Below are 24,677 nucleotides of genomic sequence, written 5' to 3' on the forward strand. Positions count from 1 at the left end.
AAATTTTCATTTGAAGTAGCCTCAGCAGTTCCAGATTTCCACCTTTTGTGTGAATAAGTGCTCCCTGACATCACCCCTGCACAGCCTAGCTCTAATTTTAAGGTTATGCCCCTAATTCTGCATACATCCACCAAAGGAAATAGTTTCTCTCTTATCAAATCTTTTAATCATCTGAACACCTCAATTTGATCACCCTTAATCTTCTATACTCATCAAGACATCCATCTTCCACCTCTATAATATCCCTCGATTCCGTCCCTGCCTTTGCTGCTTAAACCCTACTCCATGCTTTTGTTACCTCCAGAATCAAATATTCCAACACTCACCTGGCTGGCCTCCCATCTTGTACCCTGCGTAAATTTCAACTTACTCAAAACTCAGTGTGAGTTACGATACATGCAGCTGAGTCCTGTTCACCTATCACGACTATGCTCACTGACTTAATTAGCTCCCGGTCAAGCAGCACCTTGATTTTAAAATACTCATCCATATTTTCAAATCCTTCCATGGCCTCTCACTCCTCACGCCCCCATCTCTGTAATCTCTTTTAGCCCTACAACCCTTTGATATGTGTTTCTCCAATTCAGGTCCCTTGTGCATCCCAAATTTCCCTCAGTCCGTTACTGGCGGCCATCTAAGCCTTAATTCCTGAATTCCTCCCTAAAAACCTCTTTGCCGCTCTCTCATTCTTTAAGTCACTTCTTAAAACCTACCACTTTCACCTGTCCTAATATCTTTTATGTGGCTCGGTGTCGCATGTTCCTGTGAAGGTCCTTGGGACATTTTACTATGTTAAAGGTGCTTTACAAATGCAAGTTATTGTGGTTTCACTATTTTTCCAAAGTAGAGGCATTCTTAAGAATTGGAGGACTATGATCCATTGAGAGTCAAAACTGCAAACTGCATAATAGGCATTATGCTTGATTCCAAACTGGGGAATTGTAAAGCACATTAGCTTTTGTATACTAAGTATACACTCAAGTATGCACAGAAACAAGTGCTACAAAAACATGTGAAGTCTGACATGGTATTACATGGAACAAAAAGAAAAATTGTAAGGAACTATGCTGTGGTATCGAAAGGGAAATCATAAGCTTTCCATAGCGTACTACAATGATTTTCTGGAGATTTAAATCCATCAGTCAGACAGTAACAGTCTCAAGGACTGCAAAGTTTAAAGGGCTGAAGTGAGCTAAAGTTAGAACACTTTTGCATACAAATGTGCAAAGATGAAAAAAAACGGGCAGGGACTTGGCAGCTAAACGAAGCTCACAAATCTGATTTAGCCTACGGACCAAGTGTCAAACACCCACAGCCTAATGATGCTCCAACAACACTGCTTCATTCAACAATTGATGGTTAATTCTACAAAGAATGGACAGTTTATTTTAATGCTTATTTTATGATTTCATCAAGGTTTAGAAATTTTTTTAAGTACCTTCGGTCCCAGTTGAAAGACTCGAAGCTGCTGTAGGTGAGGGAGTGACGCATACAGAGGAAATACTGACATCTGTCCGGAGCCTTGTGGAAGGTGCTTTGCAATTTCCCTGCATGTCCTACTCATGGCTTCAATCTCTTCCTGACCAGTCAGAAAAACTAGAACATTGTGTGAAGGTGGTGCTTCCTGTTGGAAAAATAACAATTACCATCTATTCACAGAAGTATGGTTTCAGATACCTTCCCAACTCTATTTCTTACTTCTTCTCATACTTTTCACTACACTTCCTTTCCAATGGGAAAGCCTCACCTTTATTACAACATCCACAATGATATAAAAACATAAGGAGGAGATATCGTCAAAACAATGGAAGAGACAGTTTGGGATTTCTCTGACAGAATATTTTCACAAGAACACAATGGAAGTGAAGTGAGTAGCATTCTAACAACCAGGATAATTCTCCATAGTCCGATGGGTTTTCCCTCTGTCACAACTAAATTGCTACTTTAGCTTGACTGTAGTTTTGGGAGTAAAAGACAACAAGAGGAGGAGGCATAGCAGCAAAAAAAGGGAACAAAAGATAAGGAAGGAATACTGAAATAACTGGTGGAACTCAAAGTGGAAAAGGCACGAGGCTTTGATGGCTGCATCTTAGAGCGATGGGGGAAGTTTGAGAGGAAACAGCCAAGGCTTGGACCACAATCTTTCAAACATCACTGGATAAGGAAGCTGTCCCAGAGGATTGGAGGGTCGCCAATAACACTACTGCTCAAAAAAGGGAAAAAGGAATAAACCACGTAACTACAGACCAGTCAACCCAACATTGGTCATAGGTAAGCTTCTAAACGTCAAAATACACAAGCCACCCAGAAAGATATGGGTTAAATAAGGATAGCAAGCATGAATTGGCAAAAGACAAGTAGTATTTGACAAATGTAACTGAGCTCTTTGACGTTAAAAGGTGAGCCTTACATGACAACAGCAACTACACAAACAAAAGTACTTCATTGGCTGCCAAACCCTTTCAGATATTGAGAGTTAATGGAGTGTATTGATAAAGGAAATGTAGTGAATATTGTGTATAAGGATCTTCTCAAGTTTGATAAAGTATTGCATAGCTAACAAAATTAAAGCACATGGTATCATGTGGCAACATGGATAAGAAGTTGGTTAAAGGATCGAAAATAAACGATTCTCCCCCTCCCAGAGTGAATGGATGTGAACGGTCATATCTCCCAGGGAGCACTGCTGTTTTATATATGATCTGGACTCAACATAGTGGTAAGTGGGGGGGGGGGGGGGGGAAGGGGCGGTGCACAACATTAGAATTTGTAGATGACACAAATACAGGGAGTATATTTAACTAAAGAATAAACTCTCCACAACTATAGCAAGACATAGAAGGATTAATAGATTGGGCAGATGAATTCTGCACAGATCACTGATTAGAGTCCAGTTCAAGTATTACAAACATAGGAACAGGAGGTCATTCAGCCCCATCATTCAATTATATCACAGCTAATTTGTACAAAGCCATTTACCCACTTTTGATCCACATCATTTGATACCCTAACCCAACAAAAATCTGTCCATCTCAGGCTTGAAAATTTCAATTGATCCTCAGCTTCCACAGCATTTTGGGGGAGAAAATTCCATATTTCCACTGGCTGCTGTGTGAAAGGTGCTTCCTGTTTTCATTCAAAACTGGTCAATCTCTAATTTGAAGATAATGGCCCTTGTTCTGGATTCCCCCAAAGAAAATAGGTTCTCTCTAACGACCCTATTGAATCCCTTGATCATTGTAAACACCTTGATTAGATCATCCCTCAATCTTCTAAACTCAAAGAAATTAAAACCAAGTTTATGCAACCTTTCCTCATAATTTAGCCCCAGCATCATTCTATGAATCTATGCTGCATCCCTCCAAGGCCAATGTATCCTTCCTGAGGTCCACTGCACAAAACTAAATGCAATTCTAGATGGGGTCTGACCAAGGCTCGATACAACTGAAGCATCATATATTATAGCCAGTTTTGGATGCCTTCTTTCAAGAAAGATGTCAAGAACTGTTGATGATGCAGAAGAGTCATTAAAATTATACTGATAAGAGGCTTCAATTATGAGGAGAGTGATGGGGTTGTTCGACCACAGAAATTCATTCCAGAGTCTGCAACTGGATTCTGGGAGTTGAATGGGAAATGTTGACAATAGCAATTTACAATTAGAAATGTTGGCACAAAAGTAACAGAAAGTGAGGTTTGTGGACAGAAAATGCACACCCTGCAAGATTTTTAATGTTTTATAGACAGATTGCATTACATCTTTTGAATGTGCACTTTCAGCAGTTCAGAGAAGATTCACGTGGTTCACTAGGCCACCCGGCTCCAGATCTCATTACAGCCTTGGGCTAAACATGGACAAAAGAGCTGAACTCAAGAGGTGAGGTGAGAGTGATTGCCCTGTATATCAAGGCAGCATTTGACCAAATATGGCATCAAGGAGCTCGAGCCAAACTGAAGTTAATGGGAATCAGGGGGAAAACTCTCCACTGGTTGGAGTCATACCTAGCACAAAGGAAGAGGGGAGGTGGTGGCGTACTGGTATTGTCACTGGACTAGTAACCCAGAGACCCAGGTATTGCTCTGGGGACATGGGTTCGAATCCCACCACAGCATAATTGAATTCAATTAATAAATCTGCAATGTCAATTGTTGTAAAAAACCATCTGGTTCACTAATGTCCTTTAGGAAAGGAAATCTGCTGTCCTAACCTGGTCTGGCCTACATGTGACTGCAGATCCACAGCAATGTGGTTGACTTTTACATGCCCTCAAAATGGCCTAGCAAGCCACTCAGTTCAAGGGCAATTAGGGATGGGCAATAAATGCTGGCCTGGCCTGCGACGCCCACATCCCATGAATGAATAAAAATAAATTTAAAAAGATGGCTGCGATTGCTGGAGGCCAATCATCACAGTCCCAGGATACTGCAGGAGTTCCCCAGGGTAATGTCCTGGGCCCAACCATCATCAGCCTTCCCACCATCATAAGGTCAGAATCGGTGATGCTCACTGATGATTTGTATGATGTTCATTACCATTCTCAACGAATCAGGAGCAGGAGTAGGCCACTTGGCCCCTCGAGCCCGCTCTGCCATTCAATAAGATAATGGCTGATCTGATTGTAACCTCAACTCCTCAGGTACTGAAGCAGTCCATGTCCATATGCAGCAAGACCTAGACAACATTCAGGCTTGGGCTGATAAGTGGCAAGTAACATTCGTGCTGCACAAGTGCCAGGCAATGACCCTCTCAAATAACAGAGAATCTAACCATCTGCCTTTGACATTTAACAGCATTACCATCGCTGAATCCCAGACTATCAACATTCTGGGGGTTACCATTGACCAGAAATTGAACTGGAGTTGCCATATAAATACTGTGGTACAAGAGCAGGTTACAGACTGGGAATTTTTTTTCCAATTATAATCTCTTGTTTTAAATTTAAAGGGTTTCGTCATGGCAGGAGAGCTTGAAGCCGTGGTTTGCTCCTCTTGCTGCATGTGGGAATCCGGGAACATTTCCAGTTCCCGGGACCAGCATGTGTGCAGCAAGTGTGTCCAGCTGCAGCTCCTGGAAGCTCGGGTTTCAGAGCTGGAACGGCGGCTGGAAACACTGTGGAGCATCCGCAAGTCTGAGAGCATTGTGGATAGCACGTATAGAGAAGTGGTCACACCGCAGCAAAAGGGACTTGAGGAAGGAAGGGAATGGGTGACCACCAGGCAGTCCAAGAGAATCAGGCAGGTAGTTCAGGAGTCCCCTGGGGTCCCACTTGCAAATCGGTATTCCATTTTGGAGGCTGATGAGGCTGGTTCCTCCAGGGAGTGCGGACAGAGCCAAGCTTCTGCCACCACAAGCAGCCTGCCTGCACAGGAAGGGGGAAAGAGAGGAAGAGCAATAGTAATAGGGGATTCTATAGTCAGGGGAACAGATAGACGCTACTGTGGCCATCAACGTGACTCCAGGATGGTGTGTTGCCTCCCTGGTGCCAGGGTCCGGGATGTCACTGAACAGCTGCAGGGCATCCTGAAGGGGGAGGGTGATAAGGTAGAGGTCATGGGACATGTTGGTACCAATGACATAGGTAGAAAGAGGGATGAGGTCTTGCATCAAGAATTCAGGGAGTTAGGCAGTGGACTAAAAAGCAGGACCTCGCGGGTTGTAATCTCTGGATTACTCCCAGTGCCACGTGCTAGAGAGTATAGAAATAGGAGAATAGCACAGATGAATGCGTGGCTTAAGAGTTGGTGCAGGAGGGAGGGTTTTAGATTCCTGGACCACTGGGACCGTTTCTGGGGAAGATGGGACCTGTACAAGCAGGATGGTCTACATCTGAACCAGAGGGGGACTAACATCCTTGCTGGTGGGTTTGCTAGTGCTGTTGGGAAGAGTTTAAACTGATTTGGCAGGGGGAGGGGGCGCAGACTCCTAGCAGAATAGGAACACAGATAAACACAGGAAAGCCAACAAGTCAGAGGGAATACAGCGGAAGTAAGTTTCAAGGGAGTAAGACCAGGATGGAAGGCCTCTACTTTAATGCCAGGAGCATTACAGGTAAAACGGATGAGTTAAGGACAATGATTGACACGTGGAATTGTGATATAGTAGCCATCACGGAGACATGGTTGAGGGAGGGGCAGGATTGGCAGCTCAATATCCCGGGGTATAGAATCTTCAGGCGAGACAGAGGAGGGGATAAAAGAGGAGGGGGCATTGCAATATTAGTTAAGGAGTCAGTTACTGCAGTAAGGAGAGATGATATCTTGGAGGCGGCATCAAATGAAGCTTTATGGGTAGAGTTTACAAATAAAAAAGGGAGGTGTTTATTATAGAGCCCCAGATAGTCAGCGGGAAATTGAGGAGCAAATATGTGTGCAATTTGCAGAGGTGTGTAAAAATAATAGGGTAATTATATTAGGTGATTTCAACTTTCCCAACATTAATTGGGATAGTCATCGCGATAGACTTAGATGGAGTGGAGTTCTTAAAATGTATACAGGAGAACTTTTTAGCTCAATATGTAGAGGATCCAACAAGGGAGGGTGCAGTGCAGGACCTAATTCCGGGGAATGAAGCCGGACAGGTGGTTGATGTGTTGGTAGGGGAGCATTTTGGTGATAGTGACCATAATATGGTACAATTTAAGCCTGTTATGGAGAAAGAAATAGACAAGTTGCAAAAAAAGGTTTTGGATTGGGGGAGAGTGAATTTTAGTAAAATAAGGCCAAGGTAGACTGGAAAGAGTTACTTGTCGGGAAATCTACAGAAGAGCAGTGGAGGACATTCAAAAAGGAAATGGGGAGGGTACAGGCCCAACATGTTCCCTCTAGGGTAATAGGTAGGAGCAACAAGCCCAGAGAACCATGGATGACCAGAAACATTCAGGGTATGATGGGAAGGAAGAGAGGGACTTTTAGCAAATACAAGGAGAGCAAATCAATGGAAGCATTATTCCCACGGAATACAGAAAGTGTAGGATGGAGCTTAGGAAAGCAGTTAGGAGAGCAAAGTGGGGATATGAGAAAGCTCTGGCTGGTAAAAGTAGGGAAAATCCCAAGGTATTCTACAAGTATATCAATGGGAAGAGGATAACCAGGGAAAGAGTAGGACCCATTAGGGATCAAGGGGGAAATCTGAGGGTGGAGCCAGAGGACATTGGTAGGGTGTTGAACGAATACTTCACATCTGTCTTCACCCAAGAGAATGAGGATGTAGATATAGAACTGAGAGAGAGAGACTGTGAGGTTCTTGAGCAAATTGTCATAGGGAGTGACAAGGTACTGGAGGTTTTGGAAGGCTTAAAAGTGGACAAATCTCCAGGTCTGGACGATTTGTGTCCCAGGATGCTGTGGGAGGTGAGGGTGGAGATTGCAGGGGCTCTGACCCTAATTTTTAATTCCTCTCTGGCCACGGGGGAGGTGCCAGAGGACTGGAGAACAGCTAATGTGGTCCCTCTATTTAAGAAAGGTTGCAGAGATAAGCCAGGGAACTATAGACCAGTCAGTCTCATGTCAGTGGTAAGGAAACTATTGGAGAAAATTCTGAAGGAGAAAATCTATCTCCAATTGGAGAGGCAAAATTTGATTAGGAATAGTCAGCATGGCTTTGTCAGAGGGAGGTCATGCCTAACAAATTTGATTGAATTTTTTGAGCATGTGACCAGGTGTGTGGATGAGGGTAGTGCAGTTGATGTAGTTTACATGGATTTCAGCAAAGCCTTTGACAAGGGCCCACATGGGAGACTTATCAAGAAAGCAAATGCACATGGGATACAACGTAACTTGATAAGGTGGAGTCATAATTGGCTTAGCTGTAGCAGACAGAGAGTGATGACAGATGGCTGTTTTAGTGACTGGAAGCCAGTGTGCAGTGGCGTACCACAGGGATCTGTGCTGGGTCCCCTATTGTTTGTCATTTATATAAACGACATAGATGACTATGTGGGGGGGAGGTAGGATCAGTAAGTTTGCGGATGACACAAAGATTGGCCGAGTGGTTAACAGTGAGGTGGAGTGTCTTAGGTTACAGGACGATATAGACGGGATGGTCAAATGGGCAGAAAAGTGGTAGATGGAATTTAACGCTGAAAAGTGCGAGGTGATACACTTTGGAAGGAGTAATATGACACGCAAGTATTCAATGAATGGCTTGACACTGGGAAGTTCCGAGGAACAAAGGGACCTTGGCGTGTTTGTCCATAGATCTCTGAAGGTAGAAGGGCAGGTTAATAGGGTGGTGAAAAAGGCATATGGGACACTTGCCTTTATCAATCAAGGCATAGATTACAAAAGCAGGGAGGTCATGTTGGAGTTGTATAGAACTTTGGTAAGGCCACAGCTGGAGTACTGTGTGCAATTCTGGTCGCCACATTATAGGAAGGATGTGATTGCATTGGAGGGGGTGCAGAGGCGATTCACCAGGATGTTGCCTGGAATGGAACATTTGAGCTATGAAGAGAGGTTGGACAGGCTTGGGTTGTTTTCGCTGGAGCAGAGAAGACTGAGGGGTGACCTGATCGAGGTGTACAAGATTATGAGGGGCATGGACAGGGTGGAGAGGGAGCAGCTGCTCCCCTTAGTTGAAGGGTCAGTTACGAGGGGACATAAGTTTAAGGTGAGCGGTGGGAGGTTTAAGGGGGATTTGAGGAAGAACATTTTTACCCAGAGGGTGGTGACGGTCTGGAATTCCCTGCCTGGGAGGGTGGTAGATGCAGGTTGCCTCACATCCATTAAAAAGTACCTGGATGAGCACTTGATACGTCATAACATTCAAGGCTATGGGCCAAGTGCTAGCAAATGGGATTAGGTAGACAGGTCAGGTGTTTTAATGCATCGGTGCAGACTCGTTGGGCCGAAGGGCCTCTTCTGCACTGTATTATTCTGTGATTCTGTGAATTCTGTGGCAAGTCATTCATCTCCTGACTCCCCGAAGTCTGTCCACCATCTACAAGGCACAGGTCAGGAGTGTGATGGAATATTCTCCACTTGCCTGGATGGGTGCAGCTTCAACAACACTCAGGAAGCTCGACACCATCCAGGACAAAGCAATCAGCTTGACTGGCACCCCATCCAACACCTGAAACACTCACTCCCTTCACCACCAACGCACAGTGGCAGCAGTGTGCACCATATATAAGATGCACTGCAGCATCTCATCACTCCTCAGTCACCAGCACCTTCCAAACCTGTGACCAATTCCACCTCGAAGTAGGACAACAGGTGCATGGGAGTACCACCACCTGCAACTTTTACTCCAAGCCACACTTAGAACTATATCACAGTTCCTTTGCTGTCGCTGGGTCAAAATCCGGGAACTCCTTCCCCAACAGGACTGGGGTGTGCCCACACCAGATTGACTGCAGCAGTTCAAGAAGGCAGCTCACCACCACCTTTGCGAGGGCAATTAGAGATTGGCAACAAATGGTGGCCTTTTTCACGATGCCCATAGCCCATGAAAGAATTTTTTTTAATTCCTGGTTTTGAAGGGGTTGTCTTGTGAGGAAAGGTTGAATAGGTTGGGTCTATATTCATTGCAGTTTAGAAGAATGAGAGGCGCTCTTATTGAAAGATAAAAGCTTGTGAGAGGGCTCGACAGGGTAGATGCTGAGAGGATGTTTTCCCTCCTGAGGGAGTCTAAAACTAAGGGACACAGTGTAAAAATAAGGGATCTCCAATTTAAGACAGATGAGGAGGAATTTCTTCTTGGAGGGTCGTTAATCTTTAGAATTCACTTCCCCAGAGAGCAGTGGGAGGCCGAGTCATTCAATATATTCAAGGCTGAGTTTTGATCTGCAAGGGACTCGAGGGTTATCGGGGGCTGGCAGGAAAGTGGAGTTAAGGCTACAATCAGATCAGCACGATCTTATTGAATGGTGGAACAGGCTCAAGGGGCTGAATGGCCTACTCCTGCTCCTATGATCTGACCATCTTTGCATGAATAATATTGCAAAAATGAAAGCACTCAAAATTCACACAAAATCTATTTCAATGTCCAGAATAAAAACAACACTAGATCAGAGAGCACTAATGGTTTGTCAGCTGAGTAACAGCTACTGCATGTATACTCACCTGGTGGATTTGAAAGATTGACACTAGAGAGGCATGGAGGTAGTCATTCTGAGGTTCCTTTGTGTAAAAGATCTGAATGGAATGCTGCCTCCCTTCGAGATACAAAACTGGTGCTCTGTTAAAGTACTGGGAAAAGAGATCGACGTCCATTGTAGCAGACATGACAATTACCTTACAAGAGAACAAGAGAAAAAGAGAATCATTCAAACTGTTTTGACTGCGAAGGAACATTTTTGCTGATAAACAGCCAGAGGAGGAACTGAATGGCATCAGAATGGAACATGTTGATGCGACGATAATCAAGATTTCAAACCCAAGTGACAAAAATTGTTCCTTTGAAGTTATGGAACAATTTTCAACCAAGAACATAACATAAGAACTAGGAGCAGGAGTAGATGATTCAGCCCCTCGAGCCTGCTCCGTCATTCAATCCAATCATGGCTGATCTCATCTCGGCCTCAACTCCACTTTCTGCCTGTTCTCCATAACCCTTCAAACCATTACTAATTAAAAATCTGTCTATCACCTCCTTAAATTTACTCAATGTCCCGGCATCCGCCGTACTCTGGGGTAGTGAATTCCACAGACTCACGACCCTTTGAGAGAAGTAATTCCTCCTCATCTCTGTTTTAAATCTGCTACCCCTTATCCTAAAACTATGACCTCTCATTCTAGATTGCCCCACAAGAGGAAACATCCTCTCTACGTCTACTTTGTCAATCCCTTTAATCATCTTATATTTAGATCTCCTCTCATTCTTCTAAACTTTAGAGAGTAAAGGCTGAAACTACTCAATCTCTCTTCATAAGACAACCCCCTCATCTCTGAAATCAATCTAATGAACCTCCTCTGAACTGCCTCCAGTGCAACTACATCCCTCCTCAAGTAAGGGGACCAAAACTGACCACAATACTCCAGGTGCGGTCTCACTAATGCCTTGTACAGTTGCAGCAACACTTCTCTACTTTTATACTCTACTCCTTTAGCAATAAATGCCAAAATTCCATTTGCCTTCCTTATTACCTGCTGTACCAGCATACCAGTTTTCAGCGAACATGCACGAGGACACCCAGATCCCTCTGCACCGAAGCACTCTGAAGTTTCTCCCCATTTACATAATAATTTGCCTTTCTGTTCTTCCGACCAAAATGGATAACCTCGCACTTATCCACGTTCAACTCCATGTGCCAAATTTTGGCCCATTTGCATAACTTATCCATTTGTAAATTTCTTATTTCTTTATTACAACTTACTACCCCACCTATTTCAGTGTCATCTGCAAATTTGGCTATAGTACCTTCTATCCCTACATCTACATCATGAATACAGATTGTAAATAGTTGGGGCCCAAGGATCAAACCCTGTGGCACCCCACTAGTTACATCTTGCCAGCCAGAAAAAGACCCATTTATCCCGACTCTATTTTCTGTTGGTTAGCCAATCCTCTATCCAAGCTAATAAATTGCCCCTAACCCCATGTGATTTTGCGGCACCTTATCCAATGCCTTCTGGAAGTCCAGATATACTACATCTACAGGATCCCCATTATCCACTTTGCCTGTTACAGCTTTGAAGAACTCTAGCAAATTAGCCAAGATTTACCCTTCATAAAACTATGCTGACTCTGATGGATTGTGTTTTGACTTTCCAAATGTCCTGTTATTACTTCCTTAAAAATGGATTCTAACAATTTCCTAACGACAGATGTTAAACTAACTTTTTTTTTAATTCATTCATGGGATGTAGGCGTCACTGGCCAGGCCAGCATTTATTGCCCATCCCTAATTGCCCTTGAGAAGGGGGTGGTGAGCTGCCTTCTTGAACCGCTGGAGTCCATGTGGGGTAGGTACACCCACAGTGCTGTTAGGAAGGGTTTTGACACAGTGACAGTGAAGGAACGGCGATATAGTTCCAAGTCAGGATGGTGTGTGACTTGGAGGGGAACTTGCAGGTGGTGGCGTTCCCATGCATTTGCTGCCCTTGTCCTTCTAGTTGGTAAAGGTTGCAGGTTTGGAAGGTGCTGTCTAAGGAGGCTTGGTGCATTGCTGCAGTGCATCTTGTAGATGGTACACACTGCTGTAACTGTGCGTCGGTGGTGGAGGGAGTGAATGTTTGTAGATGGGGTGCCAATCAAGCGGGCTGCTTTGTCCTGGATGGTGTCGAGCTTCTTGAATGTTGTTGGAGCTGCACCCATCCAGGCAAGTGGAGAGTATTCCATCACACTCCTGACTTGTGCCTTGTAGATGGTGGACGGGCTTTGGGGAGTCAGGAGGTGAGTTACTCGCCTCAGGATTCCAAGCCTCTGACCTGCTCTTGTAGCCATAGTATTTATATGGCTACTCCAGTTCAGTTTCTGGTCAATGGTAGCCCCTAGGATGTTGATAGTGGGGGATTCAGCGATGGTAATGCCGTTGAATGTCAAGGGGAGATGGTTAGATTCTCTCTTGTTGGAGATGGTCATTGCCTGGCACTTGTGTGTCTCGAATGTTACTTGCCACTTATCAGCCCAAGCCTGGATATTGTCCAGGTCTTGCTGCATTTCTACACAGACTGCTTCAGTCTCTGAGGAAATAAAAACAAGAAATGCTGGAACCACTCAGCAGGTCTGGCAGCATCTGTGGAAAGAGAAGCAGAGTTAACGTTTCGGGTCAGTGACCCTTCATCGGTTCCGCTGTCTCATCCTCCAAAGGACCAACATTAACTTTAGCTACTCTCTTCCCTTTTATATACTTATAGAAGCTTTTGCTATCAGTTTTTATATTTTGCACTAGTTTTCTTTCATAATTTACCTTTGTTCTTTTTATTACTTTTTTAGTAACTCTTTGTTAATCTTTAAAAGGTTCCCGATCTTCCAGCCTGCCACTGGCCTTTGCAATATGGTATGCCGTAGTTTTTGTCTTTATGTTATCCTTAACTTCCTTGCTTAACCATGGATGTTTTTTCCCCCTTCTTACAATCTTTCTTCCTCTCTGGAATATATTTTAGTTGGGAGGAATTGAATATCTCCTTAAACATCTGCCACTGCTCATCAACTGTCCTAACTTTTAGTCTTTCTGTCCAGTCCACTAGGGCCAAATCTGTCCTCATGCCTAATTACCTTTAACCCCAGAACACTAGTGTGGGACTCCAGCTGCTCGCCCTCAAACTGAATTTGAAATTCTAGCATGCCATGATCACTCTTCCCTAGAGGATCCTTAACTATGAGATCATTAATCAAGCCCACCTAATTACACAACACCAAATCTAGAATACCCTGCTCCCTGGTTGGTTCCACAACATATTGCTCCAAACAACAATCTCTAATACATTCAATGAACTCTCAAAGAACAAAGAACAGTACAGCACAGGAACAGGCCATTCGGCCCTCCAAGCCTGAACATCTTGCCAGCCAGAAAAAGACCCATTTATCCCGAGGCTACCCATGCCAATTTGTTTAATCCAATCTATATGCCGATTAAAATCACCCATGATTATTGCCATACCTTTCCTACAAGTCCCCAGTATTCCCTGATTTATACTGTGCCCCACTGCGGAACTACTGTTTGGGGACTATAGATTACTCCCACCAGGGACTTCTTTCCCTTGCTATTTCTTATTTCTACCCAGACTGAGTCTACGTCTTGATCTCCAGTGCCTATATCATTTCTCACTACAGCACTGATCTCTTCCTTTCCTAACAAAGCTACACCACCTCCTTTTCCTTCCTGCCTATCCTTCCGAAATACTGAGTACCGTTGGATATTCATTTCCCAAACCTGGTTTCCCTGTAATCTCGTCTCAGTAATCGCCACTAAATCATACCCATTCGTCTCGATTTGTGCTGTTAACTCATAGAAACATAGGAAATAAGAGCAGTAGGCAATTCGGCCCTTCATTATGATCATGGCTGATCATCCAATTCAGTAACCTGTCCCTACTTTTCCACCATATCCTTTTATTCCTTTCGCCCCCAAGAGCTATATCTAACTCCTTCTTGAAAACGTACATGTTTTGGCCTCAACTGCTTTCTGTGGTAGCGAATTCCGCAAGCTCAACACTCGCTGGGTAAAGAAATTTCTCATCTCAGTCCTGAAAGGTTTACCCCGTATCCTAGACTAAGACCCCTGATTCTGGACTCACCCATCATCGGGAACATCCTTCCTGCATCTACCCTGCCAAGTCCTGTTAGAATTTTATAGGTTTCTATGAGAACCCCCCTCACTCTTCTAAACTCCAGCAAATATAATCCTAACCGACTCAATCTCTCCTCATACATCAGTCCCGCCATCCCAGGAATCAGTCTGGTAAACCTTTGCTGCACTCCCTCTATAGCACGAACATCCTTCCTCAGATAAGGAGACCAAAACTGCACACAATATTCCAGGTGTAGCCAGCAAGACATCCCTGCTCCTGTACTTGAATCCTCTCGCTATCAAGGCCAACATACCATTTGCCTTTTTTAACGCCTGATACACCTGCATGCTTACCTTCAGCAACTGGTGTACGAGATCACCCAGGTCTCGCTGCATGTTCCCCTCTCTCAGTTTATAGCCGGTCAGATAATAACCTGCCTTCCTGTTTTTGCTACCAAAGTGGATAACCTCACATTTAGCCACATTATACTGCATCTGCCATGCATTTGCCCACTCACTCAACTTGTCCAAATCACCCTGAAGCCTCTCTGCATCCTCCTCACAACTCACCCTCCCACCCAGTTTTGTGTCATCTGCAAATCTGGAGATATTACATTTAGTTCCCTCATCTAAATCATTAATATATATTGTGAATAGTTGGGGTCCTAGCACCTATCCCCCTGGTACCCCACTGGTCACTGCCTGCCATTCGGAAAAAGACCCGTTTATTCCTCCTCTTTGTTTCCTGTCTGCCAACCAATTTTCTATCCATCGCAATATACTACCCCCAATTCCACGTGCTTTAATTTTACATGCTAATCTCTTATGTGGGACTTTGTTGAAAGCCTTCTTAAAGTCCGAATAAACCACATCCACTGGCTCCCCCTCATCAATTCTACTAGTTTCATCCTCGAAGAATTCTAGTAGATTTGTCAAGCATGATTTCCCTTTCATAAATCCATGCTGACTCTGTCCAATTCTACCACTGTTCTAATTTTTTATTCCGAATGATTCGTGCATTCAGATACAAAGCCTTTAAGTATGTTCTATTATCAAATTTTCCTACTCTTGTCTGATTTCTTGGTGCAATCTGGCTTTCACACGTTCTGTCCCTTCCTTTTATTTTCTGGTAACAATCAGCCTCATCACTGACCTGCACTCCTACCTTCTCCTTTAACTTGCTAATTTTCCATGCAACTGAACCATCCCCCCACTTCCTACATACTGCATAGTACAGAAAATTCCAAGTTCCACCATACCTAACAACAGTTCTTTACAATTAAAGGAGTTTGATGAGGTGGACATGAAGAAACATCTTTCATTTGTAGGCAATTTCAGAACATGGAGGCATAAATACAAGATCGTCACTAACCGATCAATTAAATAATTTATTTGACACAGACCAGTTGGATTGAGTTTCTGCACGGTAGATTCTATGCAATGTTTAACTGGAGGAAATAGTCATTATTCAAGACTGAATATCAGACAAGCAGTCTGACAGCACAGAGACGGCAAGGGATTGAGAGAATTGGATGTTATGGGCAGACATGCAAGTTAATGCCAGGTCTCAGATGGTGGCAACAAAGAGTAGAATGAAGATAAGAAAGAAAAGGGGCCCCAAGGAAGATCCTTGGGGGCGGTCCAGAGATGATAAAATGGGAGTGGGAAGTAAAGCTGTTGATGGAGATGCTCTGGATTCAAATGGATTGGTAAGAGAGGCAATCCCACGGGGCTGGACAATTGGAGGCGAGGCACTGGAATAAGATAGTGTGGTGACCTGTGATAAAGACTACGGAGAGGTTGAGAAAGCTGAGGAGGGATAATGCCGAGAGGTTGAGAAGAATGAGGAGGAATACTACAGTCACAGTCATTGTGAACTTGGATCAGGGCTATTTCAGTGCTGTAGCAGGAGCAGAAACCTGATTGGAGAGATTTTAATATGGATTTGTTGGAGATATGGTCATGGATTTGGGAGGTGACAACATGTTCAAGGACAAGGGAGGTTGGAGATGGCGGTAGTTTCTTAGGACAGAGAGGTTGAGTGGCAATCTTTTGAGAGGAGGGGGTTTTGAGTGTGAGAACTGGTTTTGAGAGTGAGAACTGGAGAAAGACGTGAGTTCAGGACTATAACTGAGAGGTGGCTGGGGGAGGCTTGGCTTGGTAGACAAGTGGAAGCGGGGATGCAACAGAGGCAGCAGAATGGATGGTCTCAATCTTAGTGACAAAGCAGTCTGTGAGCTCTGCTGTTGGAGGTGGGGGTCGGGGGAGGTGGTGGAAGATGACAGGGAGAGGAGTTTAAGGAGATGATTGATAATGAAAAAAAGATGCCAAGGATTATCTTTTCATTCCAAGATGATCCTGGAGTACTGGATAGTTTTGGCAAAGAATAATGAGGCCTGATAGAAAGAAATAATTTGCAAGGAGAACTTAAATAAAATTGAAATCAACAGTAATGTGGATTCTCTCAACGCAGAGAATGAATGAGGAAAGGAAGGATAGCAGTGAGGTTATTTGTGCTTGTAGCTCACCAACCTTATTCACCACTTTGTGCATTTATATATATGCATTCTAAACCTGTCATTGTATCCCTCGTAGTAGTTCTTAGTCTGCTCCTATCTAATATGGTACTACTTTCTTCTCTAGTACTATCCAATACCTTCAATCCTTTCTGCACCTTATTCTTCTTTTCTACTTATATCTGCTGGTGCCCATCCCCTGCCATTTCAGTTTAAACCCACCCGATCCACACAAACAAACCTCCCCACTAGGAGACTGGTCCCAGTCCTAGCCCTCTTGAACAGATGCCTCCTGCCCTAGAACTTGCCTCAATGCCCTAAGAATCTGAAGCCCTCCCTCCTGCATCATGCTTCAAACCATGCATTGATCCTCCCCATCTTCCTATTTTCTACTCTCGCTAATGCATGGCACTGGGAGTAATCTAGAGATTACTTCCTTTGATGTCCTACATTTTAACTTCTTCCCTAACTCCTGGAAATCCAACTGTAGGACATCAACACCTGCCCTCTCTTTGTCATTGGTACCTAGGTGTACAGCTTCTGGCTCACTCCCTTCCCCCTACAGAATATTCTGCACCCTCTCTGTGATGTCCTTTACCCTGGCATCAGGGAGGCAACACACCATGTGGGACTCACAATGAATTACAGAAACACCTGTCTGTGCCCCTAACTATGGAATCTCCTGTACAGTCCCTTGGTGCCAGAGTCTGGACTGCACACCTTCAAGGTGTCATCATTCCCAGCAATTTCCAATGCTGAGTAGCAATACTCATGCACTTACAGTTATAGGGTTGGATTTTGTGGAGGAGGCGGGACTCCTGCATTGGGCCAAAGCCTCAGCCTTTTCGTGCCCCCCCTGGAGTGATCCTCTGGTGTTTTCCAGCCTAAGTGTCCCACTCCAGGATCCCCGTCCCTTTAAAGATCCCGCCTCCAAGAGCTTTTTTTTTTATTCTTTCATGGGATGGGGCCAGCATTTATTGCCCATCCCTAATTGCCCTTGAACAGAGTGGCTTGCTAGGCCATTTCGAGGGCATGTAAGAGTCAACCACATTGCTGTGGGTCTGGAGTCGCATGTAGGCCAGACAAGGTAAGGACAGCAGATTTCCTTCCCTAAAGGACATTAGTGAACCAGGTGGGTTTTTACAACAATCGACAATGGTTTCATCATTAGATTAGCTTTAAATTCCAGATTTATTAATTGAATTCAAATTCCACCTTCTGCTGTGGTGGGATTCAAACCCATGTCCCCAGAGTAATACCTGGGTCTCTGGGTTACTAGTCCAGTGACAATACCAGTACGCCACCGCCTCCCCATAGCTGCTGGTCATTGCCAGTTCTCTGTAGAGCATTGCATTCAGTGTCATGGTTCCCCTGCCTTATCATTGCAACCCTGCAAGTTATTCCCTTCAATGTCCATCAAATTTCCTTTTGAAATCATAGATTATCTCTGCCTTTTCCTACTCTTCAGGGTGGTCAACCAAATACTGTACTGATCACACTCTGCCTGTGGGTGACCAGCTCCTAGAACGTACAATCCAGAAAACACTCAGCCCCCCCTGATGCTTTGCAGTGACTCCGCAGGGCATTTGTGGACAAATCTCTGAAGGTAGCAGGATAGGCTAACAAAGCAGTCACTAAAGCATGCGGCAACCTGAGCTTTATAAACAGGGTAAGAGAGTACAAAAGCCAGGAAATTATGCTAAACCTATATAAACCACGAGTTCGGCCCCCAGCTGGAGTATTGTGCACTGCACTTTCGGAACGACCTGAAGAGTTTGGAGAGGGTACGGCTGAGATTTACTAGAATGGTTCCGGGGATGAGGGATTACAGTCTGATGGACTGGAGAAGCTAGGGTTGTTCACCTTAGAGCAGAGAAGGCGAAGAGGAGATTTGATAGAGTTGCTTAAAATCACAAAAGGTTTAGATAGAGTAAAAAAAGGGAAATGGTTTCCAATGGCAGAAGGGCCAATAAGAAGAGGGCACAGATTTAAGATAATGGGCAAAAGAACCAGAGGCCAACAGGGGGGAAAACTGTTCTTTTTTAAAAATCAAACAAGTGGTTAGGATTTGGAATGCATTGCCTGATAGGATACAGATTCAATAGTAGCCTTCAAAAGGGAACTGGATAAATATTTCATATCATAGAAAATTTACAACATTCGGCCCACTGTGTCTGCCCTAGTCAATGACGAGATACCCAGCCTAATCCCACCTTCCTGTACTAGTTCTGTTGCCCTGCAAGTCACAGCACTTAAAGTTGTCATCAAGTATTTTTTAAAGTGTGGTGAAAGCTTCTGCCTCTACCACCCTTTCAGGCTGAGAGTCCACATCCCTACCACCTTCTGGCTGAAAGATGTTTCCTCACCTTCCCTCTAACCCTTCTACCAATTATTTTAAATCTATGCCCCCTGGCTTTTGACCCCTTTGCTAAGATAAACTGGTTGTCCCTTTATACTCTATGTAGACCCCTCATAAAGTTAGACACCTCAATTAAATCACCCCTCAGTCTCCTCTGTTCCAAGGAAAAGAACCCCAGCCTATCCAATCTTTCCTCATAGCTAAAACTTTTCAGTCCTGGCAACATCCTCGTAAATCTTCTCTGCACCCTCCTCAGTGCAGTCAACTTCCTGTAATGTGACCAGAACTGTATGCAGTACTCAAGCTGTGGCCGAACTGCGTTTCATGCAGTTCTAGCATACTCTCCCTGCTCTTATATTCTATGCCTTGGCCAATAAAGGAATGCTTGCCCAAATGCCTTAACCACCTTAGCAACCTGTCCTGCTACCTTTAAGGATCTGTGGACATACACTTCAAGGTCCCTTTGTCCCTCCACATTACTCAGTATCCTCCCAATTATTGTGCCTCGCTGTACCTCCCAAAATTTGAAGGGAAAAAATACAGGGAAAGAGCGAGGAGTGGGACTAACTGGATTGCTCTTCAAAAGTGTTGACATAGACTGAATGGGCCAAATGGCCTCCTTCTGTGCTGTACTATTCAATAATATCATGGTGAGAAACTTGGGGATGGGGGGGGTGGAATGGTGGCTGGAAGACAATGAGGAGGTACTGTTCAGTTTTCTAGAATTTTGCATGTGGTTAAATGACAAACTTTGAGCCATTACCTTTAGTGCCATTGTATTGAGTTCTTTTCGTTTTTTCTGTGCAGCCTTCACAATGCCGAAAAGAACATCGGTGTGCACAGTCCTTTCATGAGCCTCATCCAAAATTACAACACTGTACTTGCGAAGGAGTGGATCTCCCATGGCTTCTCGAAGTAGCATCCCATCTGTTAAAAACTTGATTTTACTCTTGTCAGAGGTGAGATCTTCAAACCGCACAGTGTATCCAATCTGAGACAATTTTAGATAAAAATAAATGGAGGAAATCAAAATGAAAGCAGAAAATATTAGGAACATAAATCAGGTCAGTCAGGACCTGTAAACAGAAGAGGAGTTCGTGTTTCAAGGTGTACAATCATAACGGAAAACTAAAAGATAAGCACTTTCATAAGGTTGGGAAAGAGATGTACAAATTGCAGTTATGCTAAATACAGGGGCAGTATAAGTAAAGAATGAATGCTAATGTTAATATTGTTTTCAAATCCCTCATTGGCCTCAACCCTCCTTGTCTCTGTAATCTCCTCCAATTCTGGTCTCGAACCTCTGCTTTTAATCACTCCAACACTGGTGGCTGTGCTTTCAGCTGCATAGGCTCCAAGTTCTGGAATTCTCTCCCTAAACCTCTTCACCTCTCTAAGATGCTCCATAAAACCTACCTTCGAATGTCAGCTGCTGCTTTTGTCTAGTTATAAGGCCCACACAAAGGGAAATGCATGCAGGTGCAGGAAGGGTTAAAAAGTTGCAAATACAAGAAATCTGAAAAGAAAATAGAAAATCCCTCCTGTCTTCCACCCTATCACAGACTTTCCCTTTTGTTCTTTTCCCCACCCACCCCCTTTCACTTGCTCAGAACTTGTTATATCTCTAATTATTCTAGCGACTGGTGCACAAGGACACCCAGGTCTCGCTGCACCTCCCTCTTTCCAGTCTATCGCCATTCAGATAATAATCTTCCTGTTTTTACCACCAAAGTGGACAACCTTACATTTATCCACATGATACTGCATCTGCTATGTATTTGCCCACTCACTCCAACCTGTCCAAATCACACTGGAGCTTCTCTTTTTTTTAATCAAAGTGATTCATGACAACGCTTCTTCAGCGCTGACGTCATCAGGCTGCGCCGCGGTGCGCACATGCGCAGACGGTCTCCTGCTCTCTGCGCATGCGCTGCGGTCCGGCTTGCCAGGGCCACTTTGCGCATGCGCAGATGACGTCATCGCGTTACGTCGTCTTCCTCGGGCAACGCGCCAGGTTGGCCTCTGCGCAAGCGTCAATCTTCGGAGTATTCACGCATGCGTCAAAGCTTCGGTGCGACTTTTTGAAAGTGGAAGGAGGAGAGGTTTCGTCGGGCATTTTCTCTGAATTATTTAGTCGTTTTGGAGATTTGCTTCATTTTATTAGACACAGGAGATTGTTCCAAGGTAAGTTGTTCTGCCGTTGTAAGTTGCTTTGAAAACATTTCCATTGTCTGGGGCACTGCATGTGCTCCAGTCCCTGTTGTAAGCTGCTCTGAAAGCATTTCCATTGTCTGGGGCACCGCATAACCACTAGCAGGAACAGCTGGGCTAAATGGCCAGCTTTATGTTCATAGTCCAAAAGAAATGTGCTTCTTTTTCCAGCACCCTCACATCATTCATGTTTTCCCTGAGAGCAGCATTGAACCATCATGAGATAGGGACAGTAACATCATCCTGACTCCTACAGCTGAGGTGGGTACTAAGTGATTCATTGGCGGTGTTATCAGTACATGCCTATACTGCAGAGCATAAAGCATTCTCAACAGTAATTTCATTGGCGGGAGGGAAGCTCTGACACTGATGTTCCTCTCCTTATTTCCTTTTATGTAAAACGTGCCCTCGAGAAAACAATCCTTGAGACTTAAGGATGGCATTCAAGCAAAGGAGGCAGTGCAGGAGAGGACGCAAGGATGTGCTGATTCCTGCATCTGAGGTGGGTAATAAGTGCTTCATTGGCGACGTTATCAATTGGTGCCTTCACTGCAGAACTTAAAAGGTGTGCACAACAGTAATTTCAGTGGATGGACGGAGCAAGCTCTGACTCTGATTTGCTTTATTTCTTTTCATGTAAACATGCTGTCAAGAAAACAATCCTTGAGACTTAAGGTCAGCATTCAAGCAACGAAGGCAACTGGATCATGCTGCGGAGCTCGTCACGATGTGGAAAGGAACATTGCATTTATGGATGAATTGGGAATGCACATTGGATGCGCTTGGGGAACATTCACCAAGAATAGACTGAGCTCAGACTCTTGTGACTTTGCCTTCTTCACACGGACAATACAGTAGTGGAATAGAGAGCCAAGCGTTCATTCACCACAAGGCTCTCCAGGAACAATCTCTTTAGCTGTGCAAAGCAGAGGACCCGGCCTGTCTGTCTAACGGGAATGCTGGAAACACAACACTCATGTATCCATGCACAGCAGTGCCTCGGATGCTTAATGAACTTAATAAAACGTCTCAATAATTAACCCCAGAATTGTTGAGGTTTTGTTTTGGATGCTATTTTACCCCGACTTTGCAACTGCACTTCAGATATTCAACTATGGTGGGGGGTTGGAGGTAGGGGGGGGGGTTGGAGGTTGGGGGGGGGTTGGAGGTAGGGGGGGGGTTGGAGGTAGGGGGGGGGGGTTGGAGGTGGGGGGGGGTTGGAGGTGGGGGGGGGGTTGGAGGGTGGGGGGGGGGTTGGAGGTGGGGGGGGGTTGGAGGTGGGGGGGGTTGGAGGTGGGGGGGGTTGGAGGTGGGGGGGGTTGGAGGTGGGGGGGTTGGAGGTGGGGGGGGGGTTGGAGGTGGGGGGGGGTTGGAGGTGGGGGGGGGTTGGAGGTGGGGGGGGTTGGAGGTGGGGGGGGTTGGAGGTGGGGGGGGTTGGAGGTGGGGGGGGGGTTGGAGGTGGGGGGGTTGGAGGTGGGGGGGGGTTGGAGGTGGGGGGGGGTTGGAGGTGGGGGGGGTTGGAGGTGGGGGGGGTTGGAGGTGGGGGGGGGTTGGAGGTGGGGGGGGTTGGAGGTGGGGGGGGTTGGAGGTGGGGGGGGTTGGAGGTGGGGGGGGGGTTGGAGGTGGGGGGGGTTGGAGGTGGGGGGGGGTTGGAGGTGGGGGGGGGGTTGGAGGTGGGGGGGGGGGTTGGAGGTGGGGGGGGGGTGAGTGGGGGGGGGTTGGAGGTGGGGGTTGGAGGTGGGGGGGGTTGGAGGTGGGGGGGGTTGGAGGTGGGGGGGGGTTGGAGGTGGGGGGGGTTGGAGGTGGGGGGGGTTGGAGGTGGGGGGGTTGAGGTGGGGGGGTTGGAGGTGGGGGGGGTTGGAGGTGGGGGGTTGGAGTGGGGGGGTTGGAGGTGGGGGGGGCTTGGAGGTGGGGGGGGTTGGAGGTGGGGGGGGTTGGAGGTGGGGGGGGTTGGAGGTGGGGGGGGTTGGAGGTGGGGGGGGTTGGAGGTGGGGGGGGTTGGAGGTGGGGGGGGTTGGAGGTGGGGGGGGTTGGAGGTGGGGGGGGTTGGAGGTGGGGGGGGTGTTGGAGGTGGGGGGGGTTGGAGGTGGGGGGGGTTTGGAGGTGGGGGGGTTTGAGGTGGGGGGGTTTGGAGGTGGGGCGGGGTTTGGAGGTGGGGGGGGTTTGGTGGTGGGGGGGGTTGGAGGTGGGGGGGGTTTGGAGGTGGGGGGGGTTTGGAGGTGGGGGGGTTTGGAGGTGGGGGGGTTTGAGAGGTGGGGGGGGTTTGGAGGTGGGGGGGGGTTTGGAGGGTGGGGGGGGTTTGGAGGTGTGGGGGGGGTTTGGAGGTGGGGGGGGTTTGGTGGTGGGGGGGGTTTGGTGGTGGGGGGGGGTTTGGAGGTGGGGGGGGGTTTGGAGGTGGGGGGGGTTTGGAGGTGGGGGGGGGTTTGGAGGTGGGGGGGGTTTGGAGGTGGGGGGGGTTTGGAGGTGGGGGGGGGTTTGGAGGTGGGGGGGGGTTGGAGGTGGGGGGGGTGTGGAGGTGGGGGGGGTTGGTGTGGGGGGGGTTGGAGGTGGGGGGGGTTTGGAGGTGGGGGGGGGTTTGAGGTGGGGGGGTTTGGAGGTGGGGTGGTTTGGAGGTGGGGGGGGGTTTGGTGGTGGGGGGGTTTGGAGGTGGGGGGTTGGGGTGTGGGGGTTGTGGGGGGGGGTTTGGAGGTGGGGGGGTTGAGGTGGGGGGTGGGTGGGGGGGGGTTGTGTAGGTGGGGGGGGTTTGGTGGTGGGGGGTTTGAGGTGGGGGGGTTTGGTGGGGGGGGTTTGGAGGGGGGGGGGTTTGGAGGGGTGGGGGGGGGTGTTGGAGGGGGGGGGGGGTGGGTGGTGGGGGGGGTGTGGTGGGGGGGGGGTGGGGGGGGGGGGTGGGGGTTGGGGGGGGGGGGTTTGGAGGGGGGGGGTGGGGGGGGGGGGTGGGGGGGGGGGGTTGGTGGGGGGGGGGTTGGGGGGGGGGGGGGGGTTGGTGGGGGGGGTGGAGGGGGGGGTGGGGGGGGGGGTTGGGGGGGGTTGGAGGGGGGGGGGTTGGAGGTGGGGGGGGTTGGAGGTGGGGGGGGGGTTGGAGGGTGGGGGGGGTTGGAGGTGGGGGGGGTTGGAGGGTGGGGGGGGTTGGAGGGTGGGGGGGGTTGGAGGTGGGGGGGGGTTGAGGTGGGGGGGGGGGTTGGAGGTGGGGGGGGGGGTTGGAGGTGGGGGGGGGTGGAGGTGGGGGGGGGGTTGGAGGTGGGGGGGGGGTTGGAGGTGGGGGGGGGGGGTTGGAGGTGGGAGGGGGGGGTTGGAGGTGGTGGGGGGGGGGGGGGGTTGGAGGTGGGGAGGGGGGTTGGAGGTGGGGTTGGAGGTGGGGGGGTTGGAGGTGGGGGGGGGTGGAGGTGGGGGTTGGAGGTGGGGGTTGGAGGTGGGGGA

General features: G+C 47.1%; 1 protein-coding gene across 2 annotated transcripts in view; it reads right to left on the bottom strand.

Moving 5' to 3' along the window:
* Positions 1–24,677, bottom strand: part of dhx33 (DEAH (Asp-Glu-Ala-His) box polypeptide 33) — a 118,676-nt gene that overhangs the window by 45,060 nt on the left and 48,939 nt on the right. For both annotated transcript variants that reach the window (XM_068010013.1, XM_068010014.1), the window contains 3 exons: positions 19,813–20,040; positions 10,063–10,233; positions 1,439–1,624 (listed from right to left, as the gene is read on the bottom strand). In XM_068010013.1, coding sequence (XP_067866114.1) covers positions 1,439–1,624; positions 10,063–10,233; positions 19,813–20,040 — 585 coding nt within the window. The remainder of the gene's footprint in view (positions 1–1,438; positions 1,625–10,062; positions 10,234–19,812; positions 20,041–24,677) is intronic.

This window comes from Heterodontus francisci, chromosome 30 (genome assembly GCF_036365525.1).
Source record: "Heterodontus francisci isolate sHetFra1 chromosome 30, sHetFra1.hap1, whole genome shotgun sequence".
Lineage (NCBI taxonomy): Eukaryota > Metazoa > Chordata > Chondrichthyes > Heterodontiformes > Heterodontidae > Heterodontus > Heterodontus francisci.